At 34.9% G+C, this 26,165-nt stretch overlaps 1 protein-coding gene across 1 annotated transcript in view; it reads right to left on the reverse strand.

Moving 5' to 3' along the window:
* LOC110103085 (adenylate kinase 5, chloroplastic-like) overlaps positions 1 to 26,165 on the reverse strand; it is a gene marked incomplete at its 5' end in the record, with an annotated part of 84,966 nt that overhangs the window by 48,569 nt on the left and 10,232 nt on the right. The window contains 3 exons of the mRNA XM_020831644.2: positions 3,939 to 4,077; positions 4,161 to 4,241; positions 4,350 to 4,385. Of these exons, the coding sequence (XP_020687303.2) occupies positions 3,939 to 4,077; positions 4,161 to 4,241; positions 4,350 to 4,385 (256 nt within the window). The remainder of the gene's footprint in view (positions 1 to 3,938; positions 4,078 to 4,160; positions 4,242 to 4,349; positions 4,386 to 26,165) is intronic.

A 26,165-nucleotide genomic window follows, 5' to 3' on the forward strand; every position in this document is an offset into this window, starting at 1 on the left:
GTTTTTGGGGACTGTTTTGGAAAGAATTCTAAGAGTCTTTTGCTGAATTTTGGGCAGATTCCTGCTACAAATTTAAGTGCCTTTTGATCTTCTTTAATTAATGCTTTTAGTGGCTATTGGTATTCTTTTCTTTGGTCTATAAATAGAAAATGTTTGTGGCTGTTTTAGGAGTGTTATGAGAGTGATATGATGTAATTTTTGGGACAAAAACCTGAGAGGTTTTTACTTTGGAAATCCTGCGGGCTCTTTCCAATCTTCTTCCCCTCCTCCTATGGAAATCTTGCGAGCTCTTTCCAACCTTCGTCTCGGCTTCTAATCTCTTTCTTCTCTCCATAGTAATCATTCCATTGTATCCTTCTTCTCTTAGAAAGCAACTTTAGGTGTCTTGTAAGAGTCATTTGAGTCGTTTGTAAGTGTCCAAGTTGTAATAATTTTTATAATATTAAAATTGTGTTTTGTTTTGTTTAATTTGTCTAATTATTATAAGTTTTGTAAGTTTCTTTTATTCTTAGAAAGGTAATCTCTTTTGTGATCAAAAATTTGGGTCCCTCCCAAAATTTTTGATTGCATCACAGATGCGGGAAGAGACGAGGAACTACGAACTGGAGGGAGTTGGGCATATAGCTTAGATTAGGGAAAAAAAATTAAAGGTGATAATTTTTTGAAATTAAAAAAATTATCCCCTTCACATTTATTTTACGTTTTGAGGGGGTGTTGCGTTGTTTACTACTAAGCCCAAGGGTGCGGCATTGAAGGCCAAGTTATATGCGTGCAAGGGAGGGGAAAGCATAAGTGATGCGTTGGTTGAGAGAATTTGGGGGGGGGGGAAGGGGGAAGTTAGGTTTAGGTTTATTTTACTTTTTTTTTTCTTTTTTTCTATGATAAGCTCTCTTTTGATAGCTTAAAAAAGCTGGTACATGTTGCAAAACCCGAAATTGACAATCGTAACCGTTGCAGGCATCTCGATGCATCACAACGAAATTTACGTGATATTTCAAAGTAGTCGGATTTCGACGAAATTAATTTTATAAAATTGTATATAAAATTTCGAGTGAAACGGTTAAAGCACTTATATGAAATTTTGCTTAGATTTGAAATTAAAAATCACAGAAATGTTTAAAATTTTCAAATAAGACTAAAATGCCCTTCTATTTCTTCATGACCTCTTGTTATAACTTGAGGGCATATAAGACTTTATACTTTTGACTTAAACTATCCACTCTTAAGGGGACTGAAAAAATTTCGGTCCCCATTCGTTCTTGAGGCCGAATGAAAGGGAGAGGGAGGTAGAGAGGGGCGATGGGTTCAAGGCCGGGCGGCTCCGATGGCGATTCGTGAAGGAGATCGAAGGGAGAACGTTGGAAAGGAGTAAGGTGAGTTCCTAAGAGCAATTTCCATTGTTCCCTTTCTTTCAAGAAGGAAAATTAGGGTAATGGAAACTTCAAATCTCTTTAGGAAATTGATAGGGAAGGTTAAGGAGATGATTTTAAGCATGAAAATAAGATTTTTTTTTCTCCAAAATTTTTGGATTTTGAAAATTAGGGTTTCTTTCAAAATGTTTTCGTAAAAGTGGTTCCTAATAACATTAGAAAGCCTCTAACGAAAGTTAAATTAATTTTTATAAGAAATTTCAAGTTTCAAAAATTAGGGTTTTTCCCTAATCATGAAAACCTGTAAGTGTTATGGTTCCAAATAGACTTAGGAAGGATTTTAGAGGTGAAAATTAGGATTTTTACACAAAATGTCATTTTTGTAATTTTAATTTAGATTAATCCGAAAATTAATTGTATTTTCATTAATTAATAAGTGTTTGGGAGAATTTCTTATGCATGTACTATGTAATGGACAAAAAGAAGGTTTTTAATGATATGGATTAGGGTTTTCTCAAAAATTATTTTTTCCTAATTTCTAAGTAATTTAAATCCGAAAATTAGGTTTATTTTAAATAAATTTAAGTTTTAGCAATAGATAAATTTTGAGTGATTAGTGATATTATACAAAATTAGGGAGAGAGAGAGAGAAAGAAAGAGAGCTTATGGTAATTTTATAGGAGAAGAATAATTAAATTTGAGTATTAGTTTTAGCTTATGAATATTAAATTATTTCTTATAGATGTTAATTTTTGTGACCTCGAAGGAAAGAGTACAAGTGAAGAAAATCAATTTTTCAATTTTAAGGTGAGTAAACATGTTTCTATGTTATGGTAATTGTATCGTATCAAATTTTCATTTAATTGTTATTGTAATTTATTCACTTTAATGCATTTCAAATGATTTAATATTCCATCTCTCCCATATTAAGTGATCCACTATATTACTGCATAAAACATAAGATAGAACATAGTATTATTATATATGGATATGATTTGATTGATATATTGAATGATTACATGTTCATGTTGAAATGATGGAGCTCACCTCCTTATGGTACTAGCTGGGCATGTTGTACCCGTGCACGTTAAAATGAAAAAGGTTATGGAAAAATATATGGAATGAGAAAGTTACAAATATTAATATGATGAATGTAAACTGAATATGAAATGATATGAATTTATGATTTATGCATATGTTTTAATAATATGTTTATAGAAAATTAAATTTATAATATGTTTAAATGAAAGTGACATCTAGCATATTACTTCAACTACCTTAAATTACTATATTTTAGAGGCATGCGTTATTCGTTAAGCTTTGACTTATTCATGTTGCTCTAACTTTTATTTCAGGTAAGTTTAAGGTAATCCAATGAGTAGATAATGCGGAAATGTCTACCGTACAAGTAAGGCACAAGAAGAAAGGTAATTAAATTTAGTTATATCAGCAGTTTAGTGGCTCTTTCAATATTATTGTGATAGCTTTATGGGAATTAAAAATTAGATCTACCGTCAGACCATCTATTCCCACCTCATTAATTTGAGACCCCGGGCCAGGTCGTGACACATGTACCAAAAAAGCCCCCTCAACTATTTGTTTCATGATTTTGACTTTCTAATCACAATGTTTTGGACAACTTCTCGATGTCACATCTTTCGCTCGCTACTTTCATCATATTTTATTGGTTTGACCTCTAAGCGGCTATCGAGGTCAACATACAACAATTGAGCTGTTGTGTTAAGATTAAAGGGAGATTGTTATGTGTGGAATCTAATTGTGTTGATCAATCTGGTTATTATATTGACTCGGACCTCAAAGCTTATCGTGTTCGTTGGGGGTGTGGGGGGTTTAGCCCTTGCTTGAGTTCCGGTGCAAAGCCCTTATTGCAAAACTTCCAAAAAAAAAAAATTTTGTACTGCACCCCGGTGCTGCATACCCAAGCGCCCTGTCGCTATGTTTCCGAGTGCCCCAGCACCAAACAACATAAAGTAGAGCACCGCAACAGCCTAGATTTGACATCGCAATGGTGCAAGACAGAAGCTTGAGTGTCACAATGCTACGAGATGGACTAAATGGTTTCTCTCGTTTTTTGAAGGGTTACGTCGCTTGGGATTATTTTACTTGATTTTCTCTTGTATTTTGAGTTGTTAGATATTGAGAATGGTGCATGTGAGAAGAGAAGCAAGGAGAGAGTGAGAGAGAAGAGAGATCTGTACTTATTTCTCCTGATTATCATAGTTGATTTCTTGGTGTGGTGTGGCTCCATAGTTTTTCCCTATTTTGGGTTTTTCTTTGTAAATCATGGTGTCCTTTACTTTTTCGCTGCTTTTACTTTATTGCTTGTTTCGTCATTGTGGCGTTTCTCCTCATCTCACCCCCAACAGAGATTAGAAATCAAGTTCTTCAATGAAGCATTAAAGAGTTACGATGACATTCCTAATGGCTAGATTGCTACTTAAAAGATAGCTTTTTCACAACGCCAAATAACTTGATGGATGTTGATATGCATGATTAAAAAACTGAAACTAATACCACAAACATCACTTTAGTTTCTTAGATGCAGACCTATGGAACCAATTTTAATAAACGTGTCTTTAGCACCATACTCGCCCCAGTCCATATATTCAAGAATTCTTCTGCTTCCAGCAAGCTGCAGGGGCATCCCAGCAAGCGCACCTTCTCCCATAGATCCTTGAACACAGACCTAGCAAAAGTGACAAAAATGGTAAACCCGGAATTACCAACAGAATATGCCCTTATCCAAATTTCTAAAACAGAATGGCATACCTTTACACGCTTTCCATCATCAGCGAATGAAAGGGCAAGAGTTCGTACAAGTTCCATTAGGGTGCCAATCCGATAGACATCCTGAATATGGAAGGTTTTATGAGATCTGTGATATATAAAAATTTTCAGTAGGACTTTTTTTTTCTTTTCTAGGGAATTTAGTGGCAGAAACAGGAGTGAAAACCTTACCATTTCAGGGTTAAGCTCAGGAATGTTAATCTCCACCTGCAGGTCCATTAATTTAGCTAAAGTAATTTAGACATACTACCAAATAACATTTTATTTATCAAAATGTAACAAACTACATAAAAAAACTTTTAAGAATCTCTGCAACAAAGCTGTATGCAAATGAGCCAAACTTTTAAAGTGAGAAAAGTTGAGAATAGGGAGTTGTGTGCGTGTGTGTGTGAGAGAGAGTATAGAGTGTGTCATATCTTTATGCTACATAGTATAGGAAAAACAAGAGAGAAACTCGCAAGTAAAAAGTAGATGGAATGAGAATCCATTTCATAATAGGTTTTCTTCATATTTTATTTCTTTTATAATTTTAGTATAACTGAGAGGATGAAAGAGAAACAAAAGGTAAAAAATAGATAGGATGAGTCAAATCATATCTGTCTAATTCACCTCATGTCTATTCTAACACTATCTATTTGTATAGATATTATATATTAAGTCAAAAAAGAGAGAGAACTCATTTGAAGTATTTCAAATCCACAAGTAATGAGAGGCTCCATTTCAAAATTAACCACTCACCAAGATTTTTAAGATTTATTATTCCTTTAATGGAGGAAGAAAGCATTCTTCATTTAAAAGTTATCATGAAAAGGTAGTCCAATCAGATCTATAAAACCTATTTAATAACTAATGTAATCTGTATATCAAGTACTATTTCTTAGTTAATTAATATACATAATGAATTTGATAATCACTTTTGTTCTCTGATTATTAATGTATTTAATTTATTTTAAATTAAACCTTAAATATTTAATAGACCAAAATAATAATGTTTTTCATATTTAAAATCTAACATAAGGTGAAAATTCAATTTTAAAAAATGAGACTCAAACATAATTTGTAATTTATATATTAGTCATTAAATAAAAGATCAAAATAGTCCCCCGCCTATTAATAAATGTCAATTTAGTCTCAGAGTTTCACATTGCCCTATTTTAGTTCCTCAACAATTAAAAATTGTCCAATTTGGTCCCTCGATTAAATTTATCATTTAAATTAACGAAAAAAGCCGCAATCATCGCTTTTTTATGAGTATTTTAGAAAAAAAAAAATTTATTACTCAATGTTAAAACGAGAGATTTATGAGGGAAAAGCTTAAGCTTTATTGCATGAATTCTTCCCTATATATAGATATATACAAGATATTAGAAAAGGAAACAAATAACTACATAATAATGAAATATAACTCTTCCTAAATCAGTTGCCTATCTATGGAAGGTGTTTCAATGTGATTCATGAGTGCTTCCCACGGATTGCTCTTTGTGATCGTCAGATCCTTTCCTCTAGTAACGGTTGGATTTCAACACTCAATCCCTCGCCTTCCCACTATAATCCACTGTAGACAAAATTGTGCCAGCGAGAAGACCTATTGCTACGAGCAATGCGACATGCTATAACATATAGAGACTGCGAGCGTGAACCGATATGATTCCACAGGAGATGGAACGCTATGCTACTGCAAGGGAGATGAAATGCTTCGATCCGTCAAGCTTTGACGCGCTAAGAGCAAGGTGACTGGTTATCGATTCAGTATAATTCCGTAGAGACAAACATTGGAAAGCGACAAGCTGCTGCGAGCAACCACGATGTGCTTCGACATCAAGAGATAGAGACAACTAGCAATGTGTGACATCCACAAGGAGATAGAGACACAATTAATGCTAGGTTTGCTTATCTTCCTAATATCCCTATTCATACAATTTTGATCTTTTTATTCTCAGGAATTATTTTTTCAAAAAGATAAAAATAATTTGTAATGTTAGGAACTATTTGTTTAGTTTACAAAATATTTTTTATTAATTATTCATCCTTATTATTTAATAGATTAACTTTCATTCAGATATTTATATATATTATAATTTATTGAATAATAAAATAGAATAACATAAGCAATGTCATCTCACATTCAGTTGTACTGCCTAAAATACTCTCATATTTAACTTTAGAATGAACTTTAACTCTTATTTTATACCTTATGACTAAATTGGATCACTTTTTAATAGTTAGGGAACTAAATTGGGACAATGCGAAACTCTGAGACTAAATTGATTATTTATTAATAATCAGGTGACTATTTTAAGCTTTTACTTATTAGTCCATTTTTATTAATCCAATATATTGTTAATTAATATAAATAATCTAATTGAAAAAAGCTTTCTCTTTAATAAATAGTTAAAGTATTAAATTAATCATAAAACTAAATTTAAATATCATTAACATTGAAATAAAATGCGACTATTGATCTAATTCCAAATATGAAATGGAACAAACTATTTCAAAAGAGTTTTAGCCATATTCTATCAACTAAGGAGGAATGTCAAGACTTTGAGAGATAACATAGTCAAGTAAACTTTATGCTTATTGGATACAAAGTTTGACTACATTATAGTGGCTATTGAAGAGTTAAAGGACATGTTCCTCACAAAGCCGTAAAAGGAAAAATCTTAGAAAATTTTTTTGTTGAACATCTTATTTCCGCAAATTCTCCCTTTAGTAACGATTTACTTGATGAGCAAATTTTACTCATTCATGAAAATTAAAAGCTACAAATCTAGGAATTATATTTTCATGGAGCATCATCGGTCAAACCTGCCCTTCCAAATGCACTAGCTGGCTTTGGTCTTAACTTTATACTGTCAAACAGAAGTATAATGAGATATTTATTCAACTTGATTAAACCTCAAACTAATAATAAAGTCGAGTATGAATTTAGTGGTAGATCTCAAAACTGTCATTTCAATGGGAATACAAACTATTCAAATCTTCAACAATTTTTAGCTTACCATAAATCATGTATTGGACATATTCTAGATAAACTAGCTTGAGCTAGCCCATTACCATAAACAAATTCTTGAGCTCATGAAACAAATTCAAAACTTCACTTTAACCTGAGTCTCCCATTCTTAGAATAACAAGACGAATTCCTTAGCCAAATTGGCCAAAGAAATGATGAGCATGAAAGATGAGTATGCGTTGATTGGAGTCCACACTTATTGGGTACTACAACTAGCAATTCAATAAACTCACAAGGGATCATCACATTCAAGCTAGTGGGATACAACTCTAATTGTTTCTCATACTCCTTCATAAACTATCTCCCAAAGCCACTAAAATGAGCCTCAAACTATCAAAAAAGAGCATTATTCCTAGAAGGTTTCATAATCACGATAAGAGGTTTTTATGGTAGAAGAAAAAAAAAGATTGACGACAACTTTTTATCAACTATTTCAAAGAAAGCAAATTTCTAACAAATAAATTTTTAACCATACAGAATAGAAAGAGGTACAAGAGTATATGTTTGTCAACGACACTCTTTACCATAGATCCTTTGATTAAATATGACTTAGATGTTTGGAGATCAAAGAAGTTAACGAGGTTGCAATCCAAGTTCACGAGGGACTTTAAGATGTGCACTATTCAGATCCCAAAATAGTTATTAAAATCAAAAGAATGTACTACAATTAGCCTTTGATGGTGAAAGATAGCATTAATCATATCCATTGTCACATAATACATCAACAGCAAAATCCTTTGCACCCTGCAATTACATCATGAACACTTGAACTTTGGAGTATGGACATAATTTGGTCAACCAATCAACAACCATCTATTGGACACTTTTCACATTAGTCGTGATTGGCTCCTTTGCCAAAAGGGATGAAATGAATCGATTCAAAGAAGCAATCATTGAACATGTTATTAATCTCTCTACCAATAAAATAGTCCACAGAATTTGTGTATCACGTCATATTAACTCAGATTAATAATCCAGCTTTTAAAAGCATCAAAATATACATGTTTGTCGAACGACATAAGATCAAATGATGGTATTCATCAATTTACAATCCAATGAAAAATAGCTTGGCCGAGGCCTTCAACATGTTAGTAAAGCAACTCAAGAAATTTTTCACAAAGAACAAAAGAGAATAATATGCCAAAATGATTGAAGCATTTAAAGTGTATTGAACTACCAATAATACACCAATAACAGCCACTATTTACACGTTGGTGTATAGAGCTAAAGCAATATTATCACTTGAGGTTAAGCTGTTATTACTTTGAGTAGCATCCAAAACAATCTCACTCAATAGCATAATAATCATTTGTGAATGAAAGAGTTCATGCACTTCATGAAATTAGAACCTAAGCTTAGCATAGTCTTAAAGTTTATCGAGCAAAGATGTCGAGACTTTTTTATCGTTTGGTGAACACCATGACATAGGATGAATGATATCTCTATAATATTAAATTCAAGTCTTCCAGTTCAACATGATAAATTATCTTTTGTAAAGAAAATTCATATAGCATTAATTCACATAACACTAATAATAAACAATAAAATAATAACAGTATTTGATGCATCACATGTAGAAGCAAATTTCATTACTGTAATTAAAAGACATGAGCACTCACCTCGAACTTAGGAAATAATCTGCTTCAATTTTACTACTAATTTCAATGATGGTGGATTTAAATCCCATAAAAAATCAATTCATTAAATTTAATTAATTATTTTCTCTTAATTTCTCTAACTTAATATTTTAAAACTACACTTTTTAAATATATTTTAATTCTTAAAAATAATCATAGAGTATTTCACTAATTAAGATTTCTTTGATTATTAAATTTTAAAATAAATGTTCTCTCTCTCTTTCTCAAAGTAGCTAATTAAAGTCTCTAATTGCTCTTGCATTTAATTGATTTCTAAAATGTTTATAACAATTAAAATATCATATATTAAAATTTACACACATACTTTCTCCCTCTACTACTCTATATTTTTATTTAATTAATATTTTCTATATCATAAATATGTAATTTATCACTAATCATTCAATTCCTTATTTGTATAATGAATTTTCCTAAATAGTATTTTCAATTAAAATCCATATTTTTTAAAATATCACTCTCTCTAATTATTTTCTTTTAAAATATTCAATTTAAATTTGATTATTATTATTTTCTAAACAAATTTCTTATATTAAGATATTTTAAATTTAATATTACAAAAATATAAATTTCTTCCTTTCAAAATACATATATTTTCTCATAACTTATCTATTCTTGTTAATTAGATTCATAATAATTAACTTATTAATTATAAATAAAAATTTTCTATAAATATTAAGTTTATTTTCTTTCTAAATATAAACACATTCATTTTCTTTCTAATAACCTATATACCTAAAAAATATAAATCTTTATCAATTTTATTTTCTTTCTAAATATATACACATTTATTTTCTTTCTAATAACCTAAATGCCTAAAAAAAAGCAACAATTATCTCTATAAATTGAACTTAAAATATTCTAAGAAAATTAGTGTTTCTTTTATAAAAATATTTTCTAAATAAACTCTTTTAATTTATAAATTAAACTTAATGAATACTAAAAAAAAATTCTTACCTTCTTCCCTTACAAGAGACTCTTGCTTGCCCTACCCATCGAGTTCGTTTCCTTCCTTCTCTCTTTCTCTCAATCTCCCTTGCTTGCCGATTGATACGGGCAACTAGATTAGAAAGAGCCAAGAGAGGAGAACACCAGGACTAGTAGAACATAACTCAATTCATAATCTAGAATGCTAACATCCAAACAAACACCAAAACAAATGAAAGCCAAACAAACGAAATAAAATTAAAAAAAAAAACAACTACGTTTAGAACAATTGGCAAGCGGTTTTCTCACATGCAACGAAAAAGTAGGCAATATAAAAGAAGTGATTAAGGGCTCGCAAACCAAGGGCCCACCACAGCTACAAGGTCCAACGTCCACCAAAACTCCTCCGGCAAATGCTACCAAACCAGCCAACCAACACCTCCAATAGCTCAAGAAGAAAGGTACAAGTGGAATGGAACTTGCGGAGAGAAGAAAGAGATTAAAAGCCCAAGACGAAATAGTAGGGAGGAAGAGAGAAATGGAACAAGCTCTCAAGCATTTCCAAAGAAGAAACCCTCAGGTTTTTTAAGAAACTTTGTTCAAACAATCAACAATCTTTTATACTTCAAAACACATCAAATTTATAGGAGAAAAGGGGCAGCCAAACAGCCAAACCAACTCCAATCGAACCAATCAGGTAAGGGGAAATGGAAGGCCAACATTCAGTCCAGAAACAGCACCCGAACAGCCACACAAAAAACCAAAAAACGGACGGCCAGAGGAACCGGGACAGGCAGCCAGGGGAACCGGGACAACAGCAAGGGGAACCGAAATAGGCAACTAGGCAGGGAAAACCAAAGGGCCACAGAGAAGGGGAAATGGCAAGAGACACTCCACATAATGAGCTAAAAAGGAGGAGAACTTCCTATCAGAATGAGATGAAAAATAGCAGCTCAAACATTAATGAGCTGACACATAGCAGCTCAAAAAAAAACACAGCCAAAACCCGAGTAGCCAAGCCCAACCCGAGAGAAACAAGCAGCCCAAGAACCAAGGAACCCAAATAGCTAGCACACCCAAAGTTTGCCAAGCCCAAGCACTACCTACCTACTCATGATCATTGGATGTTTTCCATCATAGGGTAGTATAAAAAAATCAAAAAAATTATAGCCTTCAAATTACAATAAAAAAAACTAAAATAAACTGAAATTTGCATGCATCAATTCCCCCCTAGTGGGAGAATCTCATCTCCTGATGAGAAGGCTTCAACAACTTTTAGAAAGAGATCCGGATGACGATTTTTAAGCTCAACTGCATCCATCAATGTACAGTCAGTCAATGGATGATTGCTCCATTTAACCAAGAACATTTTGTACTCGTCATGTCTAGTCCTAATAATTTTGATATTAATAATATCTTCAATTTGATCATCTCTGTTCAAAACTAAAGTGGAAATTGGTAAAGTCTCAACCTCCACAAAATCATCAGAATTTCCTTCATATAAAGAAAGGATAGAAACATTAAATACAAGAGATGTCCCAACATTAATAGGAAGATCCAGGAGATAGGCATTCGTACCCAATTTTCGTAGAATACGAAAAGGCCTAAATTTCTTCCTGCTTAATTTGCCAAAAGTACCAACAAGAAAACGTTGACGACGAAAGTAAACCATAACCAAATCACCCTCTTTAAAATAAACTTCTCTCTGATGTTTGTTAGCAGCAGATTTGTATTTAACATTAGCCATACGGAGTTTTTCAAGGACTTGCTGTTGGACAGATTTGATATGATCAAAAGTTTGTGACTTCAGCACTAACTTTGTAAGGTAAAGGCAAACAATTTCTATCCAAAATGTGAGGTATAGGCTGACTATAAATAATTTTAAAGAGAGTTTTACCAGTAGAGCGATTAATAGAATTATTATATGCAAATTCTGCTTGGGGCAATATCAAATCTCATTGGGAAGGTTTCTCACCAGCAAGACATCTCAGTAAATTTTCTAAGCTTCGATTGACAACTTTAATTTGTCCATCGGCTGTGGATGATAAGCACTATTAAATTGAAGAGTAGTTCCTAACTTAGCCCAGAGTGTTCTCCAAAAGTGACTCAAAACTCTAATATCCCTATCAGAAGTAAAAGTTCGGGGTATACCATAGAGACGAATAAGTTCTTTAAAAAACAAGTCAGCAACATATAAAGCATCAGATGTTTTTTTACATGGAATAAAGTATGTAATTTTGCTAAATCGGTCCACAACAACAAAGACAGAATCATATTTTCATACAGTAGCAGGCAGCCCTAACACAAAATTCATTGAAATATCTTCCCACGGTTTATTTGGAATTGGGAAGGGAGTATACAAACCAGTGTTTTGAAATGTTCCTTTGAAAGCCTGACAGATTTTACATTATTTCACATAATTAAGATGTTCACAGGGGTTAATATTGTAAATCAGAATATCATCGAAATACACCACAACAAACTTTCCCAAGAAATGTCTTAAAACATGATTCATCATTCTCATAAATGTACTAGGAACATTAGATAACTCAAAAGGCATCACAAGTCATTCAAACAATCATTCTTTGGTTTTAAAAGCAATTTTACACTCATCTCCCAGTCTAATCCTAATCTGATGATACCCACTTTTTAATTCAATTTTAGAAAAGATTTTAACACCACTTAACATATCTAACATGTCATTCAAACTAGGAATTGGAAACCTATATTTGATGGTTATTTTATTTATAGCTCTACTATCCACATACATCCTCCAGGTTCCATCTTTTTTAAGAGTAAGTAAAGCAGGCACAGCACATGGACTTAGGCTTTCCTTAATTAAACCATTTTCTAACAAGTTCAAACACTTATAAAGTTCTTCATGTTTAGTTAGACTCATTCTATAATGGGGAAGATTAGGCAATGTGGCTCCAGGGATTAAATCAATGTGATGTTGAATGTCTCTCATTGGAGGCAAACCTTTTGGCAACTCTTCAGGTGTTATGTCAGAAAATTCATCGATTAAAGGTTGCATTTGTTTAGGAATTTGAGAGGTTGGGTCAAATTCTTTTCCTAGCACCAAATATGCTACCTCAGATTGTTTTAATTCATTAGTGTTAAGAAGCAGTTCATGAGTGGTTGTTTTTGCAGTTTTGTTATTTTTGGCAGGTGGGTCAGGAATATGTTTTTGAGGAAAAAGAGTGAATTCCTTATTATTTTGAATTAAAGTGAAGGTATTCTTTTCACCGTTATGAATTATTTGTGATCGAATTTCCAAGGACGATCTAATAAGATGTCACAGACTTCAAGATGCATAATATCACAAATAACATGATCTTTATAAGAACTCCCAATTGTGAGATTAACAATACATTGCTTTGTTATAGGAACATCATCCCCTTCTTTGAACTAAGAGATTTTGTATGGTTTGTCAAGTGGTTTAGATTTTAGTTTAAGCTTATCTACCATCAGTTGTGAGACAAAGTTATCTTAACTCTCACTATCGATTATTAGAGTGCAAAGTTTTCCCTCAACAGTGCATGTGGTTCGAAAAATGTTTCTTCTAAGCCACTTATCCCCATTTTCCATTTTAGCAGTTATGACTTATCAGATTACTAAATGTTATGCACCTTCATCGCCCTCTACATCAACCTTTTCCAACTCGACTTCATTTTCAGGTTCAGGTTCAATTTCTTCTTCTTCTTCTATTTCTTCATCATTTCCAATGTAATTAATTTTTGAAGGGTTTTTTTTACAAGTAGCTGAAAAATGCCCATATAGCCCGCATTTGTAACAGGGTCCAATCAATTTGGGTTGTTCAGTAGGTTTAGGACCCATTAATCCCTTACCCTTATCCAAAGTTTGAGTTTCAAATGTTTTATTTTGCACACCAGTTGTGCCTACATAAGTTTGTGAAGATTGAGCTTTAATTCCTCCAGTTGGTCATTCGCTTATAAGTTTCAGTTACTCTGTTATGAAACCGTTGATGTTGCTTTTCAATTTTCAGTGTCATTCGATAAGTCTCATCGAGTTTAATTACATGGTGCAAATTTAGTTGATCTTGAATTATTCATTTTAAATAGTTGATGTACCTAGTGACAGTTCTTTCCTCGGATTCATCTAAGTCGTTTCGAGATTGGAGTTTATAAGAAATTTCAGTGTATTCAATAACTGTTTGATTTCTTTGACAAAGGTTGTTAAATTCTTGAAATATAATTAGAGCATGGTCTAAAGGCAAAAATTTTCCTCTCATTTTCTTTTTCATTTTTTTCCATTTTTGTATTTTTTTCTTCCACTCATCTTAATCTATTGTTTTGAAGGTTTTTCCACCATGTTAATGCATATGACCTGTGAGTTTTAAGCTAACAAATTTAACCTTCCTATTATCAAGTATTTCTTTCCATTCAAAAAACTAATCCATCTTTTCTACCCATTTGATGAATTGATCGGGTTGTAGTTTTCCTTCAAAGTTATGGACATCGATTTTAATCCCATAATCTCAATTTCTTTGACGCCTATTTTGATTTCTAGGGACTTCCTCCTCACTTTCAAAAGTTTAAACGTTATGATTGTTGACATTCAAATTTGCAAGAGTATTAACCATGTTGTTTATTTGGTGTTGCAAATCTGCTAATTGTTGCATCATCTGTTGTCAATCTCCTTAATTATTTTGATTAGCTATTTGTGATTTTAAGAAAAGACTCACACACCAACCTAGGATTTGCTAACCTAGGCTCTGAAACCAAACTTGATGCGAGCAACTAGATTAGAAAGAGCCAAGAGAGAATAACACCAGGACTAATAGAACATAACTCATTTTATAATCTAGAATGCTAGCATCAAAACAAACATCAAAACAAACGAAAACCAAACAAACGAAAAAAAAAATTAAAAATAAAAACAACTACCATCAAAACAACCAGCAAGCGGTTTCCTTACATGCAATGAAAAAGTAGACAATATAAAAGAAATGCTTAAGGGCTCGCAAACCAAGGGTCCACCACAGCTACAAGGTCCAACATCCACCAAAACTCCTCCGACAAATGCAACCAAATCAGTTAACCAACACCTCAAATAGCTCAAGAAGAAAGGTACAAGTGGAGTGAAACTTGAGGAGAGAAGAAAGAGGTTAGAAGTTCAAGACGAAATAGTAGGGAGGAAGAGAGAAATGGAACAAGCTCTTAAGCTTTTCCAAAGAAGAAACCCTCATGTTTTTTAAGAGACTTTGCTCAAATAATCAACCTTTTATGCTTCAAAACACCTCAAATTTATAGGAGAAAAGGGGCAGCCAAACAGCCAAACCACCTCCAACCGAACCAATCAGGTAAAGGGAAATGGAAGGCCAACATTCAGTCTAGAAACAACACCCGAACAACCACATAGAAAACTGAAAAAGCAGCCAAGAAGGAAAAAACAGATGGCCAGGGGAACCGGGACAGGCTGCCAGGGCAACCGGAACAAGCAGCCAGGCAGGGAAAACTGAAGGGCCATAGAGAAGGGGAAAGGGCAAGATACGCTGCACATAATGAGCTAAAAAGGAGGAGAACTTCCCATCATAATGAGCTGAAAAACAAGAGCTCAAACATTAATAAGCTGACACATAGTATCTTAAAAAAAACACAGCCAAACCGAGTAGCCAAGCCCAACCCGAGAGCAACCAGCAGCCCAAGAACCAAGGAACCAAAATAGCTAGCACACCAAAAGTTTGCCAAGCCCAAGCACTACCTACTCATGATCATTGGATGTTTTCCATCAAAGGGTAGTATAAAAAAATTAAAAAAAATTATAGCATTCAAATTACAATAAAAAAAACTAAAATAAATTGAAATTTGCATGCATCAATGATCAATCCTGAACCCTAACTTGCCACATCTTCCTCTTCCTCCCTTTTCCCTCTCTTTCTCTCTATTTTCTTTCACCTTCCTCTTAATTGTTGCCTTCTCAGTTGTGGGCTCCGAAAATTCGGCATCGGCCTCGACGCCGCGTTGATTGTGCTTTTTGTTTAGACGAGGGGGAGTTTTAACGGAACAAGTTCCGGGGTAAATTTTGGAAGGCAGATGGGTTTGTAGATAAGACACTACCCAAAGATTTCGCCCTCATTTTGTGACTTTATGATCTGAGTTCTTGTTTCCTATAGGCGCAAGCCCCTATAGTTAATTACCCCTCCAGATCACGAGAGAGAACTTTCGATTAAGGCTACTCGTCGATTAGATACGTAGAGATACACGTTATCTTGCATATAGTAGCAGCATAGGATTGGATTTGAAAATTTTGAAAGGGTTTGATATTTAAAATTAGAAATTGCACCATCTTGCACTTAAAGCGGATGGTTGGGGAATGGATGATGGACCCGATCAAGATCCAATGGTTCCGTCATCCCGGGCCATCGTGGTTCATGGTCTACTTAGTCAGAGGAGGTAGTCGACCCAACCTGCAGAAGGATCATTGTCGGAAGCCATGGGTTGCTTCGTCCAAGGGTACCATGTAGACCTGGGGTGAATATTTGCCTAAGGTGACAAATTTGAATCCACCTTAGCTAACAGAGGGCTTTGTGCCCTATCAATTATACCCTACTGATTCATATCTCAAGGATTTGATGTCACTAAGGAGCGTATTCGCTCTGGCCATAACCGGTATTTCTTAATGCCATTTGGCGGCAAAATCACTCGGTTCAGAGGGCCTCGGGTCATAACTGTTTATCCTGCGGTGCCATTTAGCGACAAAATCGTCGGTTAAAAGACACGTACCACGTCCTTACTGGCAGGAGATTATTTGAGAATGGATCCTAGTGATATTTTCGACTAGGCATTAGCTCTTTGTGAGCTTAAGTAATTTTCAGATTTATCCACCTCGGCAAATTATTGCGGAGGGTGGATGGATTTTTGCTTTAAGTGTTGATAGATTTTATTTCAATGTTAAATATTTTTGGATTTTGAGGATTTTGGGATTTTTTGATTTTTGGATGTTTGGAATAGACTTTTGGGAAGCATTTGAAAGTATTTGTGAACCCCTACGGTTGAGATAAACATTCAACACGGCCATCATCGGGGTGTTTGGGATCATTTGAGAATATTTATGTCTTAAACCTTGTCAACCTTATAGACTTGCTAATAGGGGATCGGGTTTCGTAGGTTTTGAGCATTCTTTAGTGAATTCTCATTGTTATAGGCCTTGACGGCCTAATATGAATATAGTAAAACAAATATACCAGGCGTCGCGAATGTATACTTGTTTGTTGGTTCGAACCTTATGGACTCCTATTGATCCGTATAGAAAGATCGGGTTCGAACTTGAATTCACTTGTCGACCCGCGTAGCATCCCTAGACGTCACATGTGTACCAATAATACGTTCGTTGGGGCCCTTGCAGGTTTTATAATTGCTTTAACCCCTTTTAGTGTACCTATGTGTATACAAACTACGGTGCATATGTGAGGGTACAATGATAGTATTTGTAGACACCTTCTGTCCGCTTGCATAGAAGTTGCGGATCCAGTGGCGTGGCATAGTAGCTTTTGAATTGAGTTGTTTGCTGCTTCGTACAGATAGACTGTCGTGCACTATTTGCATGATTTGCACAGGTAGATTGTAGTGCACTAACTAATCTCCTGCCTTCTCAGACCCTCGTGCAGACTTGCATTCGTTGCATTCTTTGTACATTTCATTATGGTTTGACCCTTGTAACATGTCCACTACTGCTACAGGTAGATGTATTCATTTGCAGACTGAGGTTGACTACAGTATACTACATTTACTGAAGTCTTTTTGCATCTACCCATCAGTAGCATGTGTCACATACATCTATCTTCGTAGAGAGTTTGTATGTATTGCAGATCTTTCGTTCTTGATTGCATGAAGGTCGATTTGTGTGCTTGAATTTTAATGTCGATAGCTGACTGAGTTATACCCACTAACTACTTCGTGCGTATGAGCTAGAAATTTACTATACTTATAGCACCTCAATCTTCAAAACTTGAAAGAGATCGTAATATTTTGTTTACTAGACATTGCACTATTGTAGGTAGTAGATATGTTGCTGCATTCACTATGTACGTCTTTCAGTACTTGTGGGGACTATCACATGCATCCCTAAGGTAACTGGCACTTGCTTGTAGGGTATTGCATTTGCAGTTCATTTTTCATCATCACTATTTGCCAAGATTTGTAGAATTTACACATCCCACATAATAGTGTGTCATATGTCGAGCTACATCCTTTATCAGTGCTTGTGAGCAAGTTATATTAGCAACATTATTGTCCACTACAAATTACTGTTTACTTGCATTTGATCTTTTTCCTTTGATGTTTCTTCTTGGAGATGGTGACTTGTTGGTGATATGGATGTAGTAGCTTCCTTGTCTACCATGAATATATGTTTACAACTCAATGTTTACTTGAATGTATTTGAGAAATTAAAGCTCTCATTTGATGTTTGCATCTTGATAATGTATCTTTTAATCAAGAGTCTAGTTCACATCATCTACTCAAGCTTGATTTAAGTTTGATTTTATATTCAAGACTTGGTTCGTTGAGGCTCAAGTTTGAGTTCAATGTCTACTATAGTCCAACTCAAGGCTTTCCTTGAATTTAAATGTCCAAGTCATATCCTTGTTCAGTTCAATTCGACTTCAGTTCAGCTTGAGTCCGACTCAAGTCTTACACAAGTCCATCATTTGCACATTTTTTATTTGGATTCAAATTTATTTAAGTCCATTGTCCTCTCAAGTTAAAAGGTTCACAAGTTTGAGTCCAAGTTCGGTTGTCCTTCGAGTGCAATCAAGTCCAAGTGTAGCATTATGTTCACCCCAAATTTTGACAGCCTTCCAGCGTCTCCCCCGTTTAGAGGAAAACTACAGAAAACTGGGTCTTTCCCACCATGTTAAGAAAAGCGTGTATGGAAGGTGTCCTCGGACGAGGACACCACGGCCGTGTATTTTTTGATCCCCCACCACGCTAAGAAAAACGTTTATAGCTATTTGATAAATTTTGCAAAAAAAGCAATTATTTCCCCGCAAGCAGGTACTTATGGGCATCCCCGCTTCATCGTACGTATCGCACCGGATTCTTATCCCACCAAGCTAAGAAAAGCGTGTATAGACGATTTTTCGGTGCGCTACAAACTTCGAAGAAGGGATTTTAGGTGATTACCCTCTTCGTCGCAAGCATCGGGACGCACGTCCTCCCACCACGCTAAGAAAAGCGTGTATAAGTGGTCGTTTTGTCTCGACGCATGCGTTGAAATCGGGTTCTCGGAGTTTTAGGGTTTAGGAGTTATACCTTGGCAGCTGTCGGCGCAGATTGAGGGAGAAAGAGGTTTTTAATTCCTAATTAATTATAAATTATTTATAATTAATTATATGTTAAAATTTACATTTAATTAAATATATTTAACAAATAATTAATTATAAATTAATTATGTTTAATTATAATTAGTGATAATTAATTATAATCTAAAAATAATTAATAATAATTACAACAATTAATCATATCTAATTATAACTAATAATAATTAATTTAAATTAAAATAGCTAATTATAATTAATTTTAATAATTTATGGTTAATTATTAATCTCTCTCTCTCTCTCTCTCTCTCTCTCTCTCTCTCTAACCGAAGGAATCGAGAGGATCGGGATGGAGGGAGATCGACGGAGGCTTGCTGGATTATAGTTCGGGATATGAGAGGGAGATGAGGTGGGAGCTCGGCGGCTGCTTGGGATCGGAAGGAGTTCCGAACAGAAGTTTGGTTGGAGGAGATGAGTGCAGGAGCATCGTGGGAGAGAGCAACAGACGAATGCCTCGTTTGGATCGGTTATTTAACGACGGGAAAAGCATTTAGCTTGAGCGTGATTTGAGCAGTTTTCCTGGGAAGAGACGCGACTCCAGCGGCATCGGCGCTGAACAGTGTCAGGCACACGGGATATCTTGCAGGATTCGCGGAGATTTGAGCTTCTCGACGAATACGAGGTATGTATGCGGGACTCATGATTTCTTTCCTCTTTTGTGTGGTTTACACAGAGGTTAACATCAGTTCTCTCGCTTATTTGTTGAACTAGATGAAGTAAAACAAAGATATCACATATGAGTTGTTACTTTTCATTTCTAAGGACATTACCTCGCTCATTTGCAACGTTCAGCTCCACCATCTGCTCCCACATTTGTACTAGATATGTTTGGCCCGCTCGGTTACCACTCTTATGAATGTGGCTTCTCCCGATTTAAGCTACGACCGTTTTAACTGAATCGGCCGAACCAGTTCTTATAGGGATTATGTTATTAATATGATGAATGCGTTGTTACATCTCATTTAACCCCCCTTGTAGTCAACCTAGAGAATAAAAAGAAGGAAAATCTAAACAGACCTCTTCTTATTAACACCCATTCTAAACTACTTCTATTAGAATCAGATGAGTAAAAGACTAAAAGTAATCTATTTAAACTCTCCTAACAAATCAAGTTTTATACTTAACAATAGGAAGCATGTAATATACCTCAATTAAACTTCAAATACAATGCACATCTCAAAAAAAACACAAAGTTTTATTAAAAAATTTTAAAATTTATTTATATATCCCAAAAGTCTCTGTACAACCTCTACTTGAACCTCTATGTACATCCAAAATATATGTATATCAAAAAGGACAATCACCTCTTATATAATGCACTGCAGGCTCCTTCCTCTTTCCTCAGTACAATCACTGTTAATAAGCTAAAGCTTAATAAAATACACAAATAATATATAAGAAATAATAATATTATTATTAATAATTAATTTAGAATACATTTGAATTTCATACTTATCTTAAAAAATGCATAACATTACTTTTTATCTTATATATTGTTCAATACTTTTAAATAAGTCATATGACGGCTATAAACTTTTGCACCCTTTCAACTTTCAAATTCAAGGTTTGTTTCAAATTCTAAACTTTTAGAATTGAAGTTGTTCTCTCATTCAAGGTTGGGTACGAATTCTCAACTTTTAGAATTTCAAAGGTGTAGGCTTACCTCGTCAGGTATTTCGTCATTACTTGTACGGGTCTATCCCCATATATGACTCACCTCCTTTCTAATACATTTCACATTTAATAATACTTAAAATAAGTGTTGTTGTCATAAACATTTAGTAAAGCAGTAACTATATGCGTGAAGAAATGCAAATGTAATGCTATCATACACTTATCAAATGTGTTATTGCAATCAGATTACTATTTCCTACGGCATCGTTTGAGTATCTCACCTCGCTAGGAATTGATTATCCTACAATATCGAGCCTTCTTTGCTTTTTGTACACCACCTAAAACACACATTTCTTCATTTACACATACTTATAAATAAATAAAATAAACAATATGAATATCTTGCAAATTACCTCAATTATACTCTCAACTCAAAATTCTTTTTTCTCTTAAACTTCTTTCACTACTTCCCTTCCTTTCTTTTCTATTTTCCCCTCCTGAATTCAACAAATTGATTTCTATTAGGAGGAATAATCATTGCTTAATTTGTTGATTCAGAAATCAACTATTAACTTCTTGCAACATTTTTCAACAAACATAATAACATCCTACCAAATTTCAGCAACACTGCAACAACACCTTTTTCTGATTTCAGCAACCTCTACAGCAGTCCATTACCTTCATATTTCCTGAATTCAACAACCACCACTTACAGCTATTATTATTTCAGAAATTCCAAAATTTTAATTCAGCACAATGATTGCAAAAATTGCTATCTCAAAAACTCAGCTATTGATTCCACTAGATTTTTGAAATCTTAAACCTCCTGCCTCAATTTCATTACATGAGAAATCAGCTGCCAAACCTGCAGGTCCCACACACAGCCTGCCTCCTTCAGCTCCCAGCTCTCCCACGGTCTGCACAGCTTCTCACATGAATGGGGAGGGAATTAAATGAAAGAATGGCTACAGTTGAGTATTTTCACTAATTCACTTTTGTTTACTAATATAATAATATAAACCATTCCATTAAGATTCCACGTTTTATTATAATACTATATAATTAATTCAACTAAGCTAATATACATCAATGCTATCCGTTGGATGGAGTATATGAGTGATCAGCAATTGCATGCCATGCTAAGTGGAAATAGCAAATGACATAAACAGTACATTAAACTTAAATTAAAATTTATATTAATTGAATCTTAATTATATCTATTCAAGAGATTTATGCACATATATGTATATATCTTTTAAATACACTTATCCAGTTCACAATGCTCTAAATTAAACTAAAATTAAATAAAATTGAAGTTGGTGTTTTCCATATGACAAATAAAATAGGGAATGATTTTGGGAACTACTCATGCTTACATTTGACAAAACTTTGGGTATTTATTATATGCATAATGTATCAAACATTTTATAATTCTTGATTGAAAGCATAAGGTACTTGACATGGACATGACTATTTTTTTTTATGGAGTTAGATTGGTGTTGGAGAATTTTTGTATCCTCAAACGGATTACATATTTTATAATCGAGTACGGCATAAGAATATGATATATTACCCCGAAGAGTAAAAATACCATTTCTTTATGGACTCAATAATAAAATTTACAATTATTAACAGGGATTCCCCCACTCGATGTTTGGTCGAATGGGGTTTATTTATTTCTGGGGTACAGACGTCCAATAGAGCCCCTATGATTAATTACATCCCAAGTTTTGGCTTGGGAAGACTTTTGATTAAACTAGTGGTTTTGCTTTCTTGTTTTCTTTTGGAAGTAATTTAAATGTTGGCTAAAATTTTGATTTTTGAAAGTCCATGAAAGTCTTAATTAAAGGGTTTGGTCCTTTAGGAATTTCAAGGAGGAATTGATCAACTTAGAATCAGATTTTTTGAGTGAAGTCCAAGGGAAGGTGAAATAGGAGCACTTGATTCTGATGGACACTCAGAGGTGCTCAAACTATCCTATATTGGGCTTTACATTTTAGCAATCTAATTTTGGTTTAAGTTGACATTTTTATTAGAAAGTTGGGGCTTACATTCCTTCAACATATGTTGTAAGAATTGCCCGAAAGATGAGGGCTTATAGGGTGATTTGGAATCAACTCATGCCTCGGACCCTAAGACTAAGGTGACGACTACCGATAGGTAGTGCCTCGAACCTAAATCTAACGAGTGCAAAGGGGCTTACAAACTACACCTTACAAGGTATAGCCTGCCCGACCTCTGGATTTATTGTCCCGCCTGGAAGAGACTACCAGCTAAACCCTCCTAATCGCTTTTAAAACCATGTCATCCGGTCTCAATGCAAATGTACAGTGGGGAGGTTATTTTTATTTAGAATGTAGCACTTATAGCTTGGCTTTGAGGCCAAGATGCTTAATTATGTTTGGTATGCAAATGCTAACTCACAAAAAGAAAGATTTTTTTGTTATCTATCCTTAAGTGGAGGCATTCTACATGTGACACACTTTGGCTATGCATGATTATTTTAAGTTTTTGGAAAATTTGGCCCTTTGAAAGAGAGCCATGCAAATTTTCTTTTATTAGAAAATCATGGAGCTTAATTTCATTTTTTTTAGTTTGCTTACATTTTAAGAAGTAGAAAACTTATTTTTTTATCCTAAGAGCCTAACGTAGCAGAGTCCAGGGCACGCCCACAGAAAAAAAAAGAAGAAACCTAGGAAAGACATGCTGTTCTATTGCACACCTAGTAAACAAACAACGCATGCTTTTATATATAAATAAAGTGCAATAAAAGTAGATAGAGTCCAAGTTATTACAAGTATGTTTGGCAGCTGAGTTGCCTGCCATTATATAACCCAGTAAAATTAATTATAGACTCTACTTGTGGGGTCTTCAAGCTTTACAAAGTTTTTTGGGCTTCATCTCCCAGAATGTACATCTTTTCCATTTCGCTCCCTTCTTTTGCTCCAAACCCCCACAAGTTAACATCCTACTTCTAATCAAATACATGATATAGAAATAGAAAAGACTCAAAACCTGCAAGACAGAGTTAAGCAGCAATTTATATGATAATCATATTATATTCCCAAAATTGGCCTAGCACTTAGAGTGCTAAGTGCTAGGCCCCTGCTTCTATCCTATTGGCCATGTCTCTTGGGGAGTTTTAAGCAGCGCCTGCAAGCAAACAACATTATGATAATCATGATTTAATTTACCCCCTCTTGGACATGGCCACCTGCACAGAAAAGCATGTACTTTTCTATACTAACCACTTAAGGGCAAGTGCCCACATGCAGACAATCCAAGGGCAATCACTCCACAACATCAAACACATGCGCACACAAAGAAAAATCCTAATCCTAGCATGCCTAAGGGGTTGTGCACCTAAGTGTGTGTGGCTTGTGTGGTATGTCACACTAAGGGTCTTCCTAGAGATTGGGTCTAAGGAAGAAGTGTTCAACATGTGTCTTTTGGGTCACTTGTTGAGAGAAATTCTCCTTAGCTTTTGGAGCTAAGAAAAGGAGGTAGGAATCTAACATTTAGCTTTTGAGCAAAAAGTTGGAGAGTTCTCTCTAGCTTTTGGAGCTAAAGAGAAGAGAAATCTCCTACAACTTTGGAGTTGGAGGAGGATTGGGGGAAAATGCAACTTTTGGGTTGTAAATTCATAAAGGTCTTTGGACACTTTGGTGTCCAAAGAGAGAGTTGCACCCTTCCAACTTGAGTTTGGAAGAGCAAAGAGAAATAGGACTTGAATCCTAAGCTTGGGGTGAAGTTACTTGTTGTTTTTGTTTCAACAAGTAAGATAAATGAAATAAGATTAAACAATCCAACGTGGATTGAATACAAGGAAGTTTTATACAACTTTCGAGTTGTAAGAAGATTGAATTTCTCTACAATTTTGGGTTTGTGGAGAAGAGAGGGTGCCTCCTTGAATTTTTGTTTCTAAGGAGGTGGAGTTTCATTTCCTTAATTTGGGTTAAGAGAAATGAAGAGAATTTTGGTGGTTTCCTACAATTTAGATTTGTAGCAAGGGAAATGGTCCAAAACGCAACCTAGGGATTGCAAATTGGAGGAATTCCTTTGGACATGTGGTGTCCAAAGAAAAAGTTTCATTCCTCCAATTTTGGGGTTGGAGGAGAAAAGGAGAGGGGATGTGACTTGGAAGTCATAACCCCAAGAGGATTCATTGAACATTCGGTGTCCAAAGAAGAGGGATTCATTCCTCCAATTTAGGTTGGAGGGATAGAGAACATGTGGGCTCCGAAAATTCGGCCCCGGCCTCCACTCGCTTTTCTTATTCGGCGAGGGAGTTTTAACTGATAAGTTCCGAGGTAAATTTTGGAACGCAGATGTGTTTGTAGATAAGACACTACCCAGAGATTTCGCCCTCATTTTGTGAGGACTTTATGATCTGAGTTCTGGTTTCCTATAGGCGCAAGCCCCTATAGTTAATTACCCCTCCCGATCACGAGAGAGAACTTTCGATTAAGGCTAGTCGTCAATCAGATACGTATAGAATACGTGTTATCTGGCATATAGTAGCAGCATAGGTATGGAAATTTGAGAACTGGATTTGGATTTGGGAATTTGGAGAGTTTGGATATTTGAAAAGATTTAATATTTAAAATAGAAATTTCACCATCTTTCACTTAAAGCGGATGGTGGGGGAATGGATGATGGGCCCGATCAAGATCCCATGGTTCCGTCGTCCCGGGCCATCATGGTCCCTGGTCTACTTAGTCAGAGGAGGTAGTCGACCCAACCTGACAGAAGGATCCTTGTCGACAGCCATGGGTTGCTTCGTCCAAGGGAACCTTGTAGACCGGGGTGGGTATTTGCCTAAGGGGACAAATTTGAATCCACCTTAGCTAACAGAGGGCTTTGTGCCCTATCGATCATATCCTATTGATTCATATCTCAAGGATTTAACGCCATTAAGGAGCGTATTGGCTCTGGCCATAACCGCTATCTGTGGTGCCATTTGGCGGCAAAACCACTCGGTTCAGAGGGCCCCGGGTCAACCGTTTACCTGCAGTGCCATTTGGCGGCGAAACTGCCGGTTAGAGGACACGTACCACGTCCTTACTAGCAAGAGATTATTTGAGAATGGATCCTAGTGATATTTTCGACTAGGCATTAGCTCTTTGTGAGCTAGAGTTTATTTAAATTTGTCCGCCTCGACAAACTGTTGCGGAGGGCGGATGGATTTTGCTTTAAGTTTTTTGATGGATTTATTTCATTTTAAATATTTTTGGAATTTTGGGATTTTTGTGAGTATTTGGGTGGAGCTTTGGATTTTGTGTGGACTTTTGGGAGATATTTGAAAATATTTGGGAACCCCTCCGGTTGAGATCTGCATTCAACACGGCCATCATCGGGGTGTTTGGAGTCATTTGAAAATATTTTGAATTTTGTAGATGAACCTTGTCGACTCTGTCGAGCTGTTGACAGAGGATCGG

The sequence above is a fragment of the Dendrobium catenatum genome, unplaced genomic scaffold (genome assembly GCF_001605985.2).
Source record: "Dendrobium catenatum unplaced genomic scaffold, ASM160598v2 original_scaffold_235402, whole genome shotgun sequence".
NCBI classification, from domain to species: Eukaryota; Viridiplantae; Streptophyta; class Magnoliopsida; order Asparagales; family Orchidaceae; genus Dendrobium; species Dendrobium catenatum.